The sequence below is a fragment of the Dreissena polymorpha genome, unplaced genomic scaffold, assembly GCF_020536995.1.
Source record: "Dreissena polymorpha isolate Duluth1 unplaced genomic scaffold, UMN_Dpol_1.0 chrUn061, whole genome shotgun sequence".
In the NCBI taxonomy this organism is placed as follows: Eukaryota; Metazoa; Mollusca; class Bivalvia; order Myida; family Dreissenidae; genus Dreissena; species Dreissena polymorpha.
The window spans coordinates 162,314-179,666 of NW_026273375.1; the positions used below are offsets into that span (position 1 = coordinate 162,314).

Consider the following 17,353-nt stretch of genomic DNA (forward strand, 5'->3'; position numbering starts at 1 on the left):
CACGTGTTGCTTGGTAAAGTATTGTTTGGTAACATGTTGCTTAGTCTAATTAGTCATCTATTGTAGTGTGACATGTGGCTTATTGACAAGTTGCTAAGAAACGTGTAGCTAAGTAACGTGTTGTTAGGTAACGTGTTGCAAGGTATTGTGTAGCGATGTCTTCCTATGTTATTGTTACTATTTATCTTGTTGCTAAGTAACTTGTTGCTGGGTTGTATGTTGTTATGTAAATTAAAGCTAGGTTACCTTTTGCTAGGTACCAAATACACATTTTTAGCTATGTTACGTTCCGCTTGATAAAGTGTCGCTCGGTATTATCTCGCTAGTTATCGTGTCATTTGGTAACGTATTGCTTCATACCAAGTGGCTATGAAAGGTTACCTGCTGCAATCTGTTACTATGTAACGTTTCGCTCGGTTATGACAGACAGACGGACGGACAAACATGGAGACAGACAGACAAACATTTTATTCAGACTTATACAACAGCACATCATCTCATATTCACATAAGCACAGTATTGTTTTGTCACGTGAATAGGTAAAACAACATATCATTATACTCATTATAACAAAAGATAGTCATTTAAGAATATAAATACAAGAGGAGTTGTTCGTGTTGGATACACTCAAAAGGAAGTCTGAACATAATATGTATGAGTCCATAGAAGTAGTTTGCGTTACATCTCGTATACTCAGTAACGTTGTTTTACAGAAGTCTGTTTTAACATTTATATACTTTTTCACTGTGTTACTTTTGTGCAATTATTTGTGCATATTTAACTCGTACAAGACGCATTTCTTTCGCAAATTCAGCAAACATCTCATACTTATGCTTGTAGATATCAATGAATGTGCCAATAGCCCTTGCAAGAATGGCGCGGCATGCGTTGACGGAATCAACTCGTACTCATGCAAGTGTGTGGCGGGATGGACTGGCACCAACTGTGATCAAAGTCAGTATACATATTACACACTTGTGACTTTTAGAAATGTATCTCTTTATATTTATTTTAACTAGTATTTGCCTGGATTGTGTTTGTCCTCGCATTCGATACCAAGGAGTGGCGAATTGTTCATGATAAAAAAGCTTACAACACGTGCATGACATACTTCCAGAAAGAGTTTTGGAACACACATCGTTGACTTTTATTTATTTAGTTTATTCTGCAATCAATATAAGTTCATTCTATGATTGTGTAAATTATCATTGAATGTTTACAAACTTATATTGCAATGATAAATTTAAATAACTACATAGTTTGAGGTCCAGATGAAATAAATGTGGGAGTGAGGTCCTTAAAAACAAAGAATACACATTTTGCCTTTTTTCCGTGCTATGTACACACTTATAACTTATTGAGAGAATATGTAAATGTAAAGTGTATGTATTGTTTACATTGTATTTGAAATACGATTTAAGACATCGACGAATGCGCTCCGAAACCTTGTCAGAACGGTGGCGCGTGCTCAGACCTCGTGAACGGCTACACGCGTAAATTCGCGGCGGGGTTCAACGGAAACAACTGCGAGACCAGTGAGTAGATATAGCACGTACACGAGTTTCGCACTGGGAATTTTAGAGATCCTCCTATGATGTTGTTTATGTTGGAATACACTAAAAAGAAAGTCTGAACATAATATTTATGAGCCCATAAAAGTAGTTTGCGTTACATCTCGTATACTCAGTCCCGTTGTTTTACAGAGGTCTGTTTTATCATTTACATACTTTTTCTTTAAGTCACTGTGTTACTTTTGTGCTTTTATTTGTGCATATTTAACTCATACAAGACGCATTTCTTTCGCAAACTTGCGCCTAGAATGTAATTATCCTTATCGGGTTGACAAAAAGTTTTCAGCATTCTCTTTGGCTTGTGTTATTTATATAGTATTATAATGTTTTGCACCGAAATTAATTATTATGCTGAAAAAACTATTTTGATAGACTCAACAGAAATGTTTTTCGAATTCCCGTTTTCTAACATTTATAAATGTTTTAGTGGTGCATTTTTTATCGGATGCGATGTTTTTAATCAAGTCGGACTTGAATGGACGTCTGTTCTTTTGAGGAGAAATTTCATTGAGTATAGCAAGTGTTATTAATTCGGATATGATAAGCCTAACAAGGAGTTGCATCCTTACGCATATTCGTAAAGCTTGCATGGATTGTGATGATCTTTATTTACTGGATTGTGCGTCATAAAAAAAGCAAAGATGGAAGCTTGCCATTTTATATTGCAATCGACGCCTTCATTTCATATAACGATAAACATATTGTTTTATTATAAGTCCTCAAACGATATATGGATAAATGCCCACAATATGATGTGTTTTTTAAACAAGTTAACAAAATATTTTAATGTTATTCTTATTCAGATATAAACGAGTGCCTTGGAGTCTCGTGTAATTACGGCACGTGCGTCGACGGAATCAACTCGTACACATGTCGGTGTGAGGCCGGATGGCAGGGACCCGTCTGCAATGTCGGTAATGATTTACAAAATGTCAATCTATTTATGTCAGCAATGTCTTTTGTATATCATTTTTTATGCATTCCATGGAATTGTTATATAGAGTGGACAGTCATTTTAATGATTTTTTTCGCTTGTGTTTTATTTGAATTTTTAAATTATTAGAAAATTAGGGAATCGCCTGCAATGTCGGTAATGATTTACAAAATGTGTTTTATTACAACATTTGTTTGTATTGTTTAAGCTTTCGCTTGAACAGTTATATAGAGTTGACACATCATTTTGATGCACTTGTTTAACTGTTGCATTTTATTTGAAATTTCACATTTAAGATAAATTCAATGAGTAATGAAATATTTATCCGCTGCCAGAGGTTAATGTGTGATTGTCTATAGTATGAGGATTAATTTGTGCGCACATATCCGTCGGTTGGTCGATCCATTGATAATTTTGTGTCCATCCTATATATATTTTGTAATAGGATTTTTTTTCAGCAGGATATATCGTAACTATTTGGCATACGATCATCTAAGTTGTTTTTTGCTGGTTATATGAGGGGGAAGTGGGAAAGCAGATGGCTATTTATTATGAGGTCAACAGGTAAAATGTCAATCGTCCCGGGGAACATGAAATTCATGTCCGCCCGGTACCTTAACAAACATTTGGCATGGAAAACTGGGCTTTATGTATGAGCGTAATGTGTAGTCCTAGACATGTCCACCCGGTACCTTAACAAACATTTGGCATGGAAAACTGGGCTTCATGTATGAGCGTAATGTGTAGTCCTAGACATGTCCACCCGGTACCTTAACAAACATTTGGCATGGAAAACTGGGCTTCATGTATGAGCGTAATGTGTAGTCCTAGACATGTCCACCCGGTACCTTAACAAACATTTGGCATGGAAAACTGGGCTTTATGTATGAGCGTAATGTGTAGTCCTAGACATGTCCACCCGGTACCTTAACAAACATTTGGCATGGAAAACTGGGCTTTATGTATGAGCGTAATGTGTAGTCCTAGACATGTCCGCCCGGTACCTTAACAAACATTTGGCATGGAAAACTGGGCTTTATGTATGAGCGTAATGTGTAGTCCTAGACATGTCCACCCGGTACCTTAACAAACATTTGGCATGGAAAACTGGGCTTCATGTATGAGCGTAATGTGTAGTCCTAGACATGTCCACCCGGTACCTTAACAAACATTTGGCATGGAAAACTGGGCTTCATGTATGAGCGTAATGTGTAGTCCTAGACATGTCCACCCGGTACCTTAACAAACATTTGGCATGGAAAACTGGGCTTTATGTATGAGCGTAATGTGTAGTCCTAGACATGTCCACCCGGTACCTTAACAAACATTTGGCATGGAAAACTGGGCTTTATGTATGAGCGTAATGTGTAGTCCTAGACATGTCCGCCCGGTACCTTAACAAACATTTGGCATGGAAAACTGGGCTTTATGTATGAGCGTAATGTGTAGTCCTAGATAAGCCTTTGCAGTTCGCATGACATATTTCCAGAAATCAATGAGTGTTCTCCAAACCCGTGCATGAACGGCGCCACGTGCATTGACGGAATAAATGCGTACGCGTGCAATTGTGTGGCGGGATGGAACGGCAAGAACTGTGACCAGAGTGAGTACAAAAATTTGTTATTATCCCATAGAAAATCTTTGAATAGGTTCTCTTCCAATCACTGTGCTCACTAAGCAATCATTCACCTTCGTAAAATATTTTGTCATTTTAAAGAACAGTCAACATCACGTATATTACATATACTTCCAGACATCAACGAGTGCTCCCCAAATCTCTGCCAGAACGGTGCCACGTGCATTGACGGAATCAATGCGTACACGTGCAACTGCGTGGCGGGATGGAACGGCAAGAACTGCGACCAGAGTGAGTACACGCAAATAGTTAATGTATATATAAATCTGAACTTTAAATAATCATAGAATTGTGTTAATCGGCGCTTTCCATTCCGGTGTGTGACAACTTTATTATATATAAAACAAGGCGTGCATAACGTATACTCCAGACATCAACGAGTGTTCCCCAAACCCGTGTCAGAACGGCGCCACATGTACTGACGGAATTAACGATTACACATGCAACTGCGTGGCGGGATGGAACGGCAAGAACTGCGACCAGAGTGAGTATACACACGTATTAGTGTGCAAAAGTCAATCATTGAAATTTTCGTTTTTTACTTAATTTACACCGTGCACAATCGGTCACCTTTATAAAAATCGTTTGTCATATTAAACAGCCAACAACACATGCACGTCATAACCCGGTATTTTCAGACATCAACGAATGTTTCCCTAACCCGTGCCAGAATGGCGCCACGTGCGTTGACGGAATCAACGCGTACACATGCAACTGTGTGGCGGGATGGAACGGCAAGAACTGCGACCAAAGTCAGTTTACACACTTATTACTTTTAGTAATGTATATCTGATATCTTTATCAGATTTTTTGTGTAGATTCACTGTATTGAATTTTATCAAGTTTAATTATCTCGGACTTGCTGAGCAACACAAGGCCGTATCCTCACGCATTTTCGTACCGCGTGCATGGATTATAATAATCTGTATTAACTGGATTAAGAAGGCGCGCATCAACAAAAACATAGATGGTGGAGTACCGTGATATTGCAATCTACCTCTGAATTTCATACAACAATAAACACGTTGTTTTCAGATACAGTAGAATTGGAATAACTCGAGCTGGCGATTTCTCGAAAACTGGCGATTACTCGAACATTTTAGGAAGTCCCTAATATTTTCCTTTAATTTCTATATAAAAATACCCGCAATAACTCAAACATGCGATTTTCGATAACTCGAGAATGTGTGCTGGTCCCTGAAGGGATTTTCACACCTAATTAACTGGCAATTATTCGAAAACACTTTCTCGACTTGTCGATGATAAAAATAATCGAGTTGTGAAAACAGCGCAATCAAGCAGACAAAAAAGCTTGATTAGGTGTGAACTTAGTAGCAGTTTGAGAAACACCGCAAATTGTCATACTTTGAGATGCAAATAAAAGCTACACAGTTTTAATGATAATTAAATAATAACCAGCAATAGCTAAATATGATCAAATGTATGGTATAAAAGAGAGCGAAGCAGATAATACATCGGAATCTCTTAGCTGAATTACGTCTTGTCATTTGCGCTACATCATGGCAACACAGAAAGAAAATAGTCTTACAAATGGTCAAACTCCTGAGCAATCTAGTCATAGACCCACTTGTGGGCGGATAGCTAGATCAGGAAAGCTTCTGTATATTAAAAACAAACTGTGTGGTGATCATTTTGTTTTTCGTGTGTTTTTTTCATACGCATGTTCGTACCTTGTGTGCTATTTTAAATATGCTACATGGCTATTGGATAGTTTTGATTATATATGTGTAATGTGTGTTTGTTGATTAAATTAAATGAATGAACGATCATTATTATTATTTAGTTTAGGATACTGTAACCTTAAGAGATTTTTACAAAGCCTTTTCTTTTCCAAGCACCGTCTTACATGTTAATAAAGCGTTTGCGGTCAGTACTTAAGCATCGCCAACCGAAACAATGAAAACAAATAATACCATGGATTACTCGAAACCTGCGATTACTCGAGCATCGAGGTCAGTCCCGTGCTACCTCGAGTTATCGCAGTCTTACTCAAAGGACGAGAAAGGGCCACAATATGTATCGTTAAATAATATATTTTCAAACAAATTTAACGAAATGCTTTTTCAGATATAAACGAGTGCCTTGGAGTCTCCTGTAATTACGGCACGTGCGTCGACGGAATCAACTCGTACACATGTCGGTGTGAGGCCGGGTGGCAGGGAATCGCCTGCAATGTCGGTAATGTTTTACAAAATGTCAATCTGGTTATGACAGCATTATATTTTGTTTATCATTTTTCATGCATTCCATAGAATAGTATATATATATAATGTGGACAGTCATTTTGATCACTTGTGTTTTATTTTAAATTTTCTAAGTTTTAGAAAAGTAATGATTTAGGAAATAAAAATCCGCCGACATTGGTACGTTTTTATCAATTATGATCTGGCGAATACATGTATATGTATGCCCTTGGTTGGTAGATGATTGATTGATTGCGTTCTGTACAATATGAATAAGGCTTTGATTTATTATAATCGAAGTTGAGCGCTGGCTACTTGTGTCAATGGTCAATTTTGTAACATGACATTTGTATCGCCGAGATATCTTCATAATTATTTGGCATAAGATCACCCAAGTTATTTTGCTGTTGTGTTTTTTTGGATGGGGGGGGGAGTGAGTAAGAGGGAGGGTTAAGTAGATGGCTATGTATTATGAGGTCAACTGCTAAAATGTCAATGGTTCCGGGAAGCATCAAATAAATTTCTGCCCGTTATCTAAACGACCCTTTAACCAACGATCATTTGGGTCCCGTTCTGAGAATACTGGGCTTAATGCATGTGCGTAAAGTGTTATCCATCCCGGATTAGCCTGTACAGTCCGGACAGGTAGACAGCAGTTTCAGCCTACATTGGTTTTATATTCATATGAGACACTCCTTCATACGGCAATTTACGCAGATGCTTCAAGCCCAATTGTCCAAAAACGAGGCTGATTAGACTGAGAATACTGATTACTCAAAAAGAAAGGTAACATTCACATCAACATGTCAAGGTCATGTTGGCTTGTAAGGGGCACTTATTGCAAGATATCTCGAGAGCGTTTTATTATAACTGTAGATACCCTGCGAATACTGATTAAATTCAACTGATAAATGTAAATACCAGTTGCTTATTCTGTCCGAAACATCGATATATACATTAAGCAATATTCGACTTTTTTCGTGCAGTGAAACCTGTCCATACCGCATACAGAACCTTATGCTTTTCTCACAAAATTTGATCTAAATTAATTTGACGTTACCTGAATACATCGATCGTTTAATGAGGTCCTGTGACCCTTCGCGATCTTGTAGAGACGTGATCCCGATAATTGGTCTCCCACAAGGGACATTATAGCCGTTTTGATAACGCGACAGTGATACGATAAATAGGCGTAAATAATTTGCTTAATAAAACTGTGGCCTAAACACCAGATTATTGGTGGGTTTTCTTTGGAATAACAAAAGCTTATAATTACTTGCTTGGTATCATTCTTCTTCAATTTCGATTGGTTGAGTATGAGTTCGTCTTCAATTTCGATTGGTTGAATATTTGTTCGTCTTCAATTTCAATTGGTTGACTATTTGGGAAAGGGTACCGGTATATGACAGCTGAAAATAAAAATTTGCGACCTGAAAAGCGAAATAAAACATATTGCTCTTCAGATATCGACGAATGCGCTGTAAAACCATGTCAGAACGGAGCAACTTGCACCAATGGGCTAAACAAGTACACGTGCACGTGTGCTGGAGGGTGGCAGGGAACCAACTGTAATCAAGGTAATGTTTGACCAAAGGGCGGTGTCATGTACTTACAGTTCTAAATGATATAAATTGACAAACGCCCAAATGAACAAAGTGACGTTAATTTAACTGGTGCCACCCTTGATCAACATTTAACAGGTGAATCCATGGTTACTTCAATCATCAAAAAGGCAAAGGCCAGGTAAAAATGTATGTACAGGAAACAAGCATTTCTTACAGACCACACTAAAATACTTTTGGTTTCTTCACTTATCCAGTGCCACTTTGACTATGCGTGTTCCTTCTGGTTTCATGGATTAAATAAATATTGGAAGGATAGGCTCCAGGTCACCCAAAACAAATTGGTCAGATTTGTTCTCAATCTAGAACCCAGGTCTCAAATCAGCAACCAACATTTTGTTTCTTTAAACTGGTTACCGGTTTCCAAAAGAGTGGAACAAATTACACTATGTCATGTATTCAAAATTAAGCATGGCCTATCTCCAAGCTACATGAGTCAAAACTTTGTAACTCAGGATTCTGTTCATACTTATAGAACTAGGTCTAGTGAACATGGGTCATTTGTGCCTCCAAAGGTTAAAATTTTTGGAATTAAGTCATTTGCTTACCTAGGATGTAAGTTATGGAACATGTTACCTCAACATATAAGGAGTATTCCCACTTTCGATACTTTTAAAGGTGCGGTCAAGAACCACTTTTTAGAATTATGATTTTTGTCGTATTTATTTTTGTTTGTTTTTGACTCCCAACTAGTCTCAAGAGTAATGTGATATTATTTTATTTGTAACAATGTGCTTTTAGCCTGAGATAGCTTCATAGGTCAGTTACTATAAGGTCTTTCTTTTTTATCTTGTTACATTGTCATAATCAATTGAGCAACAGCAAAATTTAGTCATCTTTATAACTACCTTTGTTCTTTCATATTGTAGTGATTTTTTTTTATTTTGTTTTCATGGTCCACGCCTCTCTATGTCAGACCACCATCAGTAGAAAGGACCACAATGGAAACAAGAGATTATCATCTCTTTTTTTGTGTCATCCTTGATATTGATGCTTACTGACATGGTTCATCACACAGCATTTCAATAATAACATATTTTAAATGTTGTTAAATTTTAATGTATGTATGTGTTGTTAAATTATGTTATGCTGCTCATTATCGAAATAAATCTATCTATCTATCTAACTATCATCTTATAACGTCTGGGTTCAAAAATGTTTGCTACAAACACAATTTACACCCATGAATACGTCGCTACGCTACACAAAACAGTCATTTACTTATATTAATTGATGTTCAAGGAGCAAACGATGTCTATAAAAAGAAATAAGATATATTAATTATTTAATTAACATATCTAATTTTCGGCACGTGTTTATACTGTTCTGTTTCTATCTTTGCCAATCTCTCTCGATTCAGTCTCAAAGAAAGCTGGAATTTTGGCTAAAAAACCTTTTCCGAACCGTAACTTCTTCCTTCTTAATGCAATCTCCAAATCATTAACCATGCGAAGAAGGTTTTTTTTCGACCCTTGGACAAACGCAAAGGTCATACTTAAGGCTAAAGGTCAAGCATGTGCATGGTGTAATATTTTCAATCAATATTGACAAACGGGCTAGACATGTTTCTGACAGTTCGATATTCGATTGATTAAAATTTAACCACAAACTTGATTTGTAAATCTTGAATCTCGGACATTGAACAGTTGCATCCACCGCATAGGCTTTACATTGTTTATTTCGTTATCAATATACGTCCATCCTATCATTTATTTAATTATTACCGGTACATGTTTTCAAACTTTAATTGTAAATTCCATGACGAATTTAAAGGGACATTGTTCACAGATTTTGGCATGTTTTGAAGTCGGTGACAATAGAAATATCCAAATTATTCAATCTTTTCGCGTTTGTAACGCTCTATAATTTTATCAATTTCAATCGATGTTTATTTGTTATTAAAATGGGTGGTCAGTAGGGGTCTCCGTTATTAGTTTTGTTTCCCTTGCGGACGTACATAGTTGATTTACTTTTTCATTCCGTGACAAATATGGAAAATGCTCATTTTGACAAACTGTGAATATGTCCCTTTAAATAGCTTAAATAATGGAGATCTATATAAAATAATTTTTAGAATGTACTCTCAACAACAAAAAATAAAGAATGACCATTATTATGTTGTTCGTGTTCTGTACAGAGTTATGATCAATGGACAGGTATTTTACATTTTTATTTAATATTTTTATTTATTTTGTTTTTGAAATACGTTTTAGACGTCGACGAATGCGCTCCGAAACCATGTCAGAACGGAGCCAGGTGCATAAACGGACAGAATAAATACACTTGCCAATGTGTGCCGGGCTACAGCGGAAACGAGTGCCAGACTGGTAATGCAGCGGGACTACATTCATTTTATGCTAGCTATTTATATGCTCTAATGATTTTATGACAATGCTGACCTGGATTTGCAAACACTTGTATTTGATAATACTTGAGTTAATAACTTGTTGATTATTGCACAATCAACTTTTGGTCGGCTAAAAAAGACTTGAAAGGCAATCGCAATACGCCTCGTTATAATCTATGGGGACCTACTGTGAAAAAAGTATGCAATCACACCGTTTCTTGTACGCGGAAAGAGGTGTCGTTATGCGATGATACAATATTTCGCAATAGAGAGCATCGCATTTGTGATGGAATTTATAATAGCATAATATCTATAAAAAAACTAATTCAAATAGCTCAGTGGTTGCATTGTTTAAAGCACATAGGCCTATTTATTTTTGAGTCACAATCGCGTTAAAAAGAGAATACCTTGCCAAGATCGTCCTTTCTTTTATTATTTAAGGAAAGTTTCGTAGAAATGTTCACATTCTCGCTAATGTATTGATGCCAGTCGATTTGTATGCTGGTATGTGGCCTTTGTAAGTGTTTACGTTTGTTTGAGAGTGAATGGTATTGAATGAAAAAAGTACGAAATGTACGCAGCCCTGGTAATATTTAAAATCTGATGTTATAAATAGATAAGGTTTATCGTATAGTTCTTCTTGAATAATCTAAGCTTTTATAAGTACATACGTACATCCCATTGACCCGGAGGGTCAACAGAAGGGAGTTGTATTATTGCAACTAGTAAATCGTACTTCTCAGACCATTCATATTCCTAGTCAGGAGTGTTATTTTATTTGTAAAAACATAATTTAAACATTTGTTAATCTATTGCATTACTTACCGTTAATCGTAATTCTTTAAAAACGTGCTCACGCCTTTTTTTAACTCATCAGGATTATTGTGGTTTTATTCACGTAAACATTATAAATAATTACAATTCGCGGTGTTCTTCAAAAAGCGAATGCATTGCGGTTTTGACAACCGAAGTTGGGTTAACGCCAAAGTGTGGCACTGTGCACAGTGCCATATGATTACACAACGGCGAACAACTGCAGTACCTTTAGCGCTGTTCTTTTTCACAATCTGCACGTGGTTTTCAAAATCGCGAGGGTACCGTTTCGGTGTTAGTATCCGTAACCGCGGTTTGTTATGAGAAGCTGGACAGTACCACGGATATTTGTACGTTAACGAATAACATTACACTCGACTTAGAGTAAATAAAAGGGACTATGCTGTCGATCTCATAAACGTCACATTCATACGTCGTTACACCACATGGAGTAAGCATCATTGCTTGATAAACCATCAATTTAAACCAGAGATGATTCCTCGCCTGGAATCTTGCACTATTCAGTTTATAACACGGAACGGCAACGTTCAATTGTCTGAACAAAACACGAGATATATATTTAAACTTAATTCTCAATCACTTAAAATACCTTGTTTCAATGATAAAACAAGAGGACTATACATGTATAACTTGCTCAACAACGTTTCCCGTGTAATACAGTCATAACGAAAATTGTGTTATCTCAAGCTTATTTAAGATTTAACTTTTTTCGTTTTCATTTGCTGGAGAACAAGTGGATGGCCAATCGCTTAACGTTATTTTGCCGAAAAGACATCGTCAACGTTAAATGACTGGACGTTATGTCAGAAACATCTTTTCGAATTTTCGTTATCTGAGACGCACTCGTCCTAGAAATTAGGAAAATAGCTCGACAATGGCTCGCTTACTGACAATATATTTGAATGAATTGACAACCGGAGGCAAATGCTGAATGCAACATACGGCCTTTGCTATTGTAGTGAGGTCTTGAACGCAAATATGCAGAATATCTTGGGTACTTTTCCCTAAATTTCGTGCACAATTTCAAAACCTTATTGAGAAACTGTATGGTTGCTTTCATATGCTTTAGGTATGGTCGATTATTAACTGTGTTAGCGTTTCAACGACGGAAAGGATTATACACTTACATAGAATAAAAGTATCGATTCTGTATAATAAAGTAAAATAATCATTATACAGCTCGATTGCCCTTGTTGTATTTTAACGCATTTTTTCACTTATATAGATATAAACGAGTGTGCAGGCAATCCTTGTCAGAACGGCGCCACGTGCAATAACCTTCTCAACAAGTACACGTGCACATGTGCCGGTGGCTGGCAGGGAACCAACTGTGACCAAGGTTAGTTACCTTCTTTGAACATTTTTTTAAATATCACTTGTAAGCGGTACATTCAGTTGTTATTTTCATCAGGCAAAAAAAGTAGTTCGTTTAAGACTGATCGCATTCAATGGATTTTCGCATGCATAACTATGTATTCCTTTATAGACATTGACGAATGTGCTGGCAATCCGTGCAAAAACGGAGCCACGTGCAACAACCTACAGAACAAGTACACGTGTAACTGTGCCGGTGGTTGGCAGGGTGTCAACTGCGACCAAGGTGTGCTAACACGTTATTGAAATCATGCAACGATGTCTTAAATTATTCAGTTTTCATTGCATTTTATACACGAATATTCAAATTTACGAAGTCCTTCAATTCCTATGGCTGTATCATAAATATACTTTTCAAAATTAATGATTTAACACATGCAATTAGATCTGTTTTGATTTACGAATTTTAGTCCATATTTAAAAAAACGTTCAAATTTTGTATAATCCCAATAATTTCGATGTAATTCATGCACATAAAATTAATAACACATCGTTTTCCATTTCTCGTGTAGAAAATATAATACTACTATTTCATATGCAGAAAAAAACAGCATTTTTTATCCATTGTGTGTGTAAAAATTAGAACAGTGTTATATCGTGTGTGAAAAATTGAACAGTTTCATTTCGTGTGTACATAATACAATTGTTTCATTTCGCGTGCAGAAAAAAGAACAGCATTTTCTTCATTCTAAAATGTTTTAACGTAGTATAGCGTTTGTTTTGTAGACATCAACGAGTGCGTCAGTAACCCATGTCAGAACGGAGCCACGTGCAATAACCTACAGAACAAGTACACGTGCTCGTGTGCGGCCGGATGGCAAGGCATCAACTGTGATCAAGGCATGCGTTGTTTTAAATTGATCTTAGATGCCATACTCTATCCCATTTTAACCGATTTTTACTAATTTTAGTAATGTGTATTGAAAGACAAAGTACGACAGTAATAACAAAAAAATGAAACGTAACGAGTTGGAAATGACTAAATTTTGATGTGAGATATAAATACAGATACATGTGCTATCCGATTGTTAGTTAAAATTTGATAAAATTTCATTCAAGATCATGCTTATAAATATGGATTTATAATTTACAGGCTAAGGAGTGCTTGTTATTCCTAAAATCTTTTAACACATACATTCTTATTTGTGAGTTTTTATATAGTTGATATAATCTGTCAGGGATATATTAGTACATGAAAATGTTTTCAAGTGTTATTGTGCACTTGTGGCATAATAAACACAGGAAAAAAAATGTTCTGAGCAATTGTCATAACGATTCAACTGTACTAGCCGTATAAGGAAAAACTGGCCAACCCCTTTGCAGCCATATTTCTCAAAATACCAGAAACCCGTTTCTAACTTAGCGGAGAACTCATGTTGTGATATGGTTTTATCGCTTCGTCAAAAACAGCTGAAAGGTAGTAATGCAAATATTGCAGACATCTTATCCTTTAAAATAATTATTATTTTAAGGTGACGTTTTTATTTTGATTGAGTTTTTAGGAATGTCCATACCATTGATGTATTCATAATTTTATCTATTTGTACTGAGCAAAGTAATTTGTGTTGTTTAATTCAAACTCCTACAGTACGTACCGAGTACGAAGTAAAAATGTAATTACGCATGCAACATGCAACAACGATGTTCGAAGATGTAAATTATGCATCAGTATTCTTATAAAAGCGCGCGCAGAGAGCAAGCGTATTTTTAAACATCATTTTAATACACGAAATCAAGCAGCAATTATAAATACTACATACCTTATCAAGAATTAAACTCCGAACTATGTCCGTATGCATTCGAGCTGATCTTTATAAAGTATTCGACGTTCTAAATAAAGTTCTAGATACCCGGGTAAGGGAATGGAACAGAATATAAAGAACTAGAATATTACATTGCTTGCTTGACCGATACATCATAGTAACTAAAAGACAATAGTTCATAATTCCTAAATAAGTGAGACGTATAGCCAAAGCTGACGGCAGCCATTCAATTGTTGAACTGGGAAGTCTACATATGATTTTTAACTCTTTCAGTGCTGGAACCGAATTTTGAAGGCCTGGGGCAAACAGTTTGGATCCAGATGAGATGCCACAGAACGTGGCGTCTCATCAGGATCCAAACTGTTTGCTATTCTGATAGTATTCTTTGAAACTAATGGAAGAAAATGCTAATTTTAGAAATTCAGCAGACGACATTTATCAGACGACAAATAACCCAGCATGCAAAGGGTTAATCCGATACTTAGTGGGGCATTTTAATGAAATGTTTACTTTTTTTATAGATTTATTTAAACAAACGATCAATCTTATGATATGTACCGGTTCTTATTTCTTAACATTCACCAAAATATGTATTAAGTGTGGTGGAGGCATAAACCGGCCTTAACACAACCATTTCATACAAGTTCAAACAAGATTCATTACTCATTCAGACTATACTACTGTTCTGTATTCTTCTTTGTCTTAACGTTTTTGATAGTCAATTTAGCAACGTATGATATCCGTTTCATTAATTTGGACTGCTATATTTTCCTTACTTAGTAAGTTGTGTTGGAAGTCCTTAGATATACCTGAAATACGCGCGCTTTTTTGTTATGTCTTTTCGGAGTCGGTTTTAGTATTATTAGAAAACACATAATATATAGCGTTAGAATTGGTTTAATTGCAAAACCGTTTACAAAAAGGTAGGATATTAAATTACAATGAATCATTTCAGGGGAAAAAGTATGGTGGTGGTAAAATGTTCAGTATTTTGTGTAATGATGTGAGCTGTTGTTGTTGCTGTTGATGGCGTTGGGAGTAACACTTGGTAAATTGCTAGTTGCATATATATTTTTGTATAAATAATTTCAAAATGTGTTTTCTTACTTGTACTTATAATTTATGATATAATTTATCTTTTGACCAAAATCTGAACTTGATTTGACCTAATTTCGGCACATACTAAAGAATATAATTCAATCTAAAGTTAAACTCATTAGTCGTTAACTAAACGTCCATGATGTTCCGCTTTCTCCAAAAGCATTCGCATTCAGAAAATGATGCATTTTTGTATAACATAACAGAGTAAATCGATGAAGAAACAACTATCTGGTCCAAAGTGCTTCTGTCAAACAAGACCCGCCAATACAAATTATTGGTCTACTCACGCTGGTGGAGAAACATAATTGTACCATAAAACATAAAACTCTTTAGAACCGTGTCATTGAGACGGTTTCTAATGAGTACCTGCGCCATATCGTTTCTATTAAATTAAATAAGTTTATGGTGTAGTATTCATCTTATATGGTGCTTTGCTTTATATGGATATCACACTTTTTCAGCTATTCTGACCTCCATTTTTTTAATTACAAGTGTATTCAAATCAGACTTTTGCATTTGAAATAAACAATGAGTAAAAGATAAAGGTTCAGACTCAATAACAATATGATGACAGTTTGTTCGTGAAAAATGCCGCGTTTGTCTCAAAAAAACGGCCATTTTTTTCGGCCATTTTGGATTTTTGTTTTGTTTTTAATCTGTAATAATTTATTTTATCTTCTAACATTATTATTCAACAAGGAAACAAGAAAATAATACTTAATTTGAGACAAAATAAAGCAAATACATAATGTTTTTGAAGAGTTATGATGATTTCTTCATTTTGGCAGCCATCTTGGCGGCCATCTTTGAATTTTTAAAAATGGTCAACAATGCCAGAGTGGAATCCGATGGATTCTAAATCAGGACATATTGTATAACTCGTTTATGTAAAAACATTTATGCGTACTATAAATCCAGTTTTTTTGCTTCACATCCAGACTATATCGCTCATATTTCGTTTAGAGGACGTTTAGGTTTACAATTTACCTAATTTGCAATTATTGTTTGATTTAATGTTTGCCGAATATTTTCTTACGTGATATTTATACACACCTGCCAACATTTTACAAGACGAAACTCGCAATAAAAATATTATAATTCTATTTTATAATAGTTAAATAATATGTAGCACGCTTGTATCACAGATATCAACGAGTGCGCCAGCAACCCATGTCAAAACGGGGCCGTCTGCAAACAATCTTCTAAACAAGTACACGTGCACGTGTGCGGAAGGATGGCAAGGAACAAACTGTGACCAAGGTTCGTTGCTGAATAATGGGTAGAGCGTCCTAATATGTAGATTGTACTTTTTAATAGCATTGTTTAATATTTAACTTTAATATTTGAATGATACACATTATTAGATAATGAAGATTATTGTTTTGAATACATGTAGGACTCGATGTATAACTTTGTATTATCAGCAATTATGAAAACTCGTACGTGAGTAGTTAATTCTTTGTTCGTATGATGCAATCACGCCAACTTAAATGTTTATTACATTTTGAGTTTGTTGGATGTACTATCAAAGAAGCCAAAGATGAAGCTCGTTTTATAGCGATCAATTGCATTTCTCAGCCAATAAAGAGTTTCATTTAAAAGTGTATGTTTTATCTCCAACGTCATAATTGTCTTAACTGCTATACTTTACGGTGTGATTTTTGCAAACTTTGCGTTACTCAATTAAGACACTAATTTCAATGTGTTTCAAAATATCATCGTTTTCAGGTAGACATTGACGAGTGTGCAAGCAATCCGTGTCAGAACGGCGCCACGTGCAACAACCTTCTCAACAAGTACACGTGCACGTGTGCCGGAGGATGGCAGGGAACCAACTGCGATCAGGTTGGAAAAAGACAATACCGTTAAGAAATTTCTTTTCTGTGTTTTCTTTCGAATACATAAATATTTACACTTTGTTCGTGGGTAGGTGATTTCTGGGGTAAATTGGTGACCATTGCAGTCTA

The 17,353-nt window shown here is 35.8% G+C and overlaps 1 protein-coding gene across 1 annotated transcript in view; it reads left to right on the forward strand.

The window, feature by feature from the left end:
- Window positions 1–17,231, forward strand: part of LOC127863929 (fibropellin-1-like) — a gene marked incomplete at its 3' end in the record, with an annotated part of 44,765 nt that extends 27,534 nt beyond the window's left edge. Inside the window, exons 7-20 of the mRNA XM_052403612.1 lie at window positions 841–954; window positions 1,422–1,535; window positions 2,375–2,485; window positions 3,995–4,108; window positions 4,259–4,372; window positions 4,512–4,625; window positions 4,780–4,893; window positions 6,230–6,340; window positions 7,809–7,922; window positions 12,374–12,487; window positions 12,635–12,748; window positions 13,249–13,362; window positions 16,532–16,596; window positions 17,115–17,231. Of these exons, the coding sequence (XP_052259572.1) occupies window positions 841–954; window positions 1,422–1,535; window positions 2,375–2,485; window positions 3,995–4,108; window positions 4,259–4,372; window positions 4,512–4,625; window positions 4,780–4,893; window positions 6,230–6,340; window positions 7,809–7,922; window positions 12,374–12,487; window positions 12,635–12,748; window positions 13,249–13,362; window positions 16,532–16,596; window positions 17,115–17,231 (1,544 nt within the window). The remainder of the gene's footprint in view (window positions 1–840; window positions 955–1,421; window positions 1,536–2,374; window positions 2,486–3,994; window positions 4,109–4,258; window positions 4,373–4,511; window positions 4,626–4,779; window positions 4,894–6,229; window positions 6,341–7,808; window positions 7,923–12,373; window positions 12,488–12,634; window positions 12,749–13,248; window positions 13,363–16,531; window positions 16,597–17,114) is intronic.
- Between the last annotated feature and the right edge of the window lie 122 nt (window positions 17,232–17,353).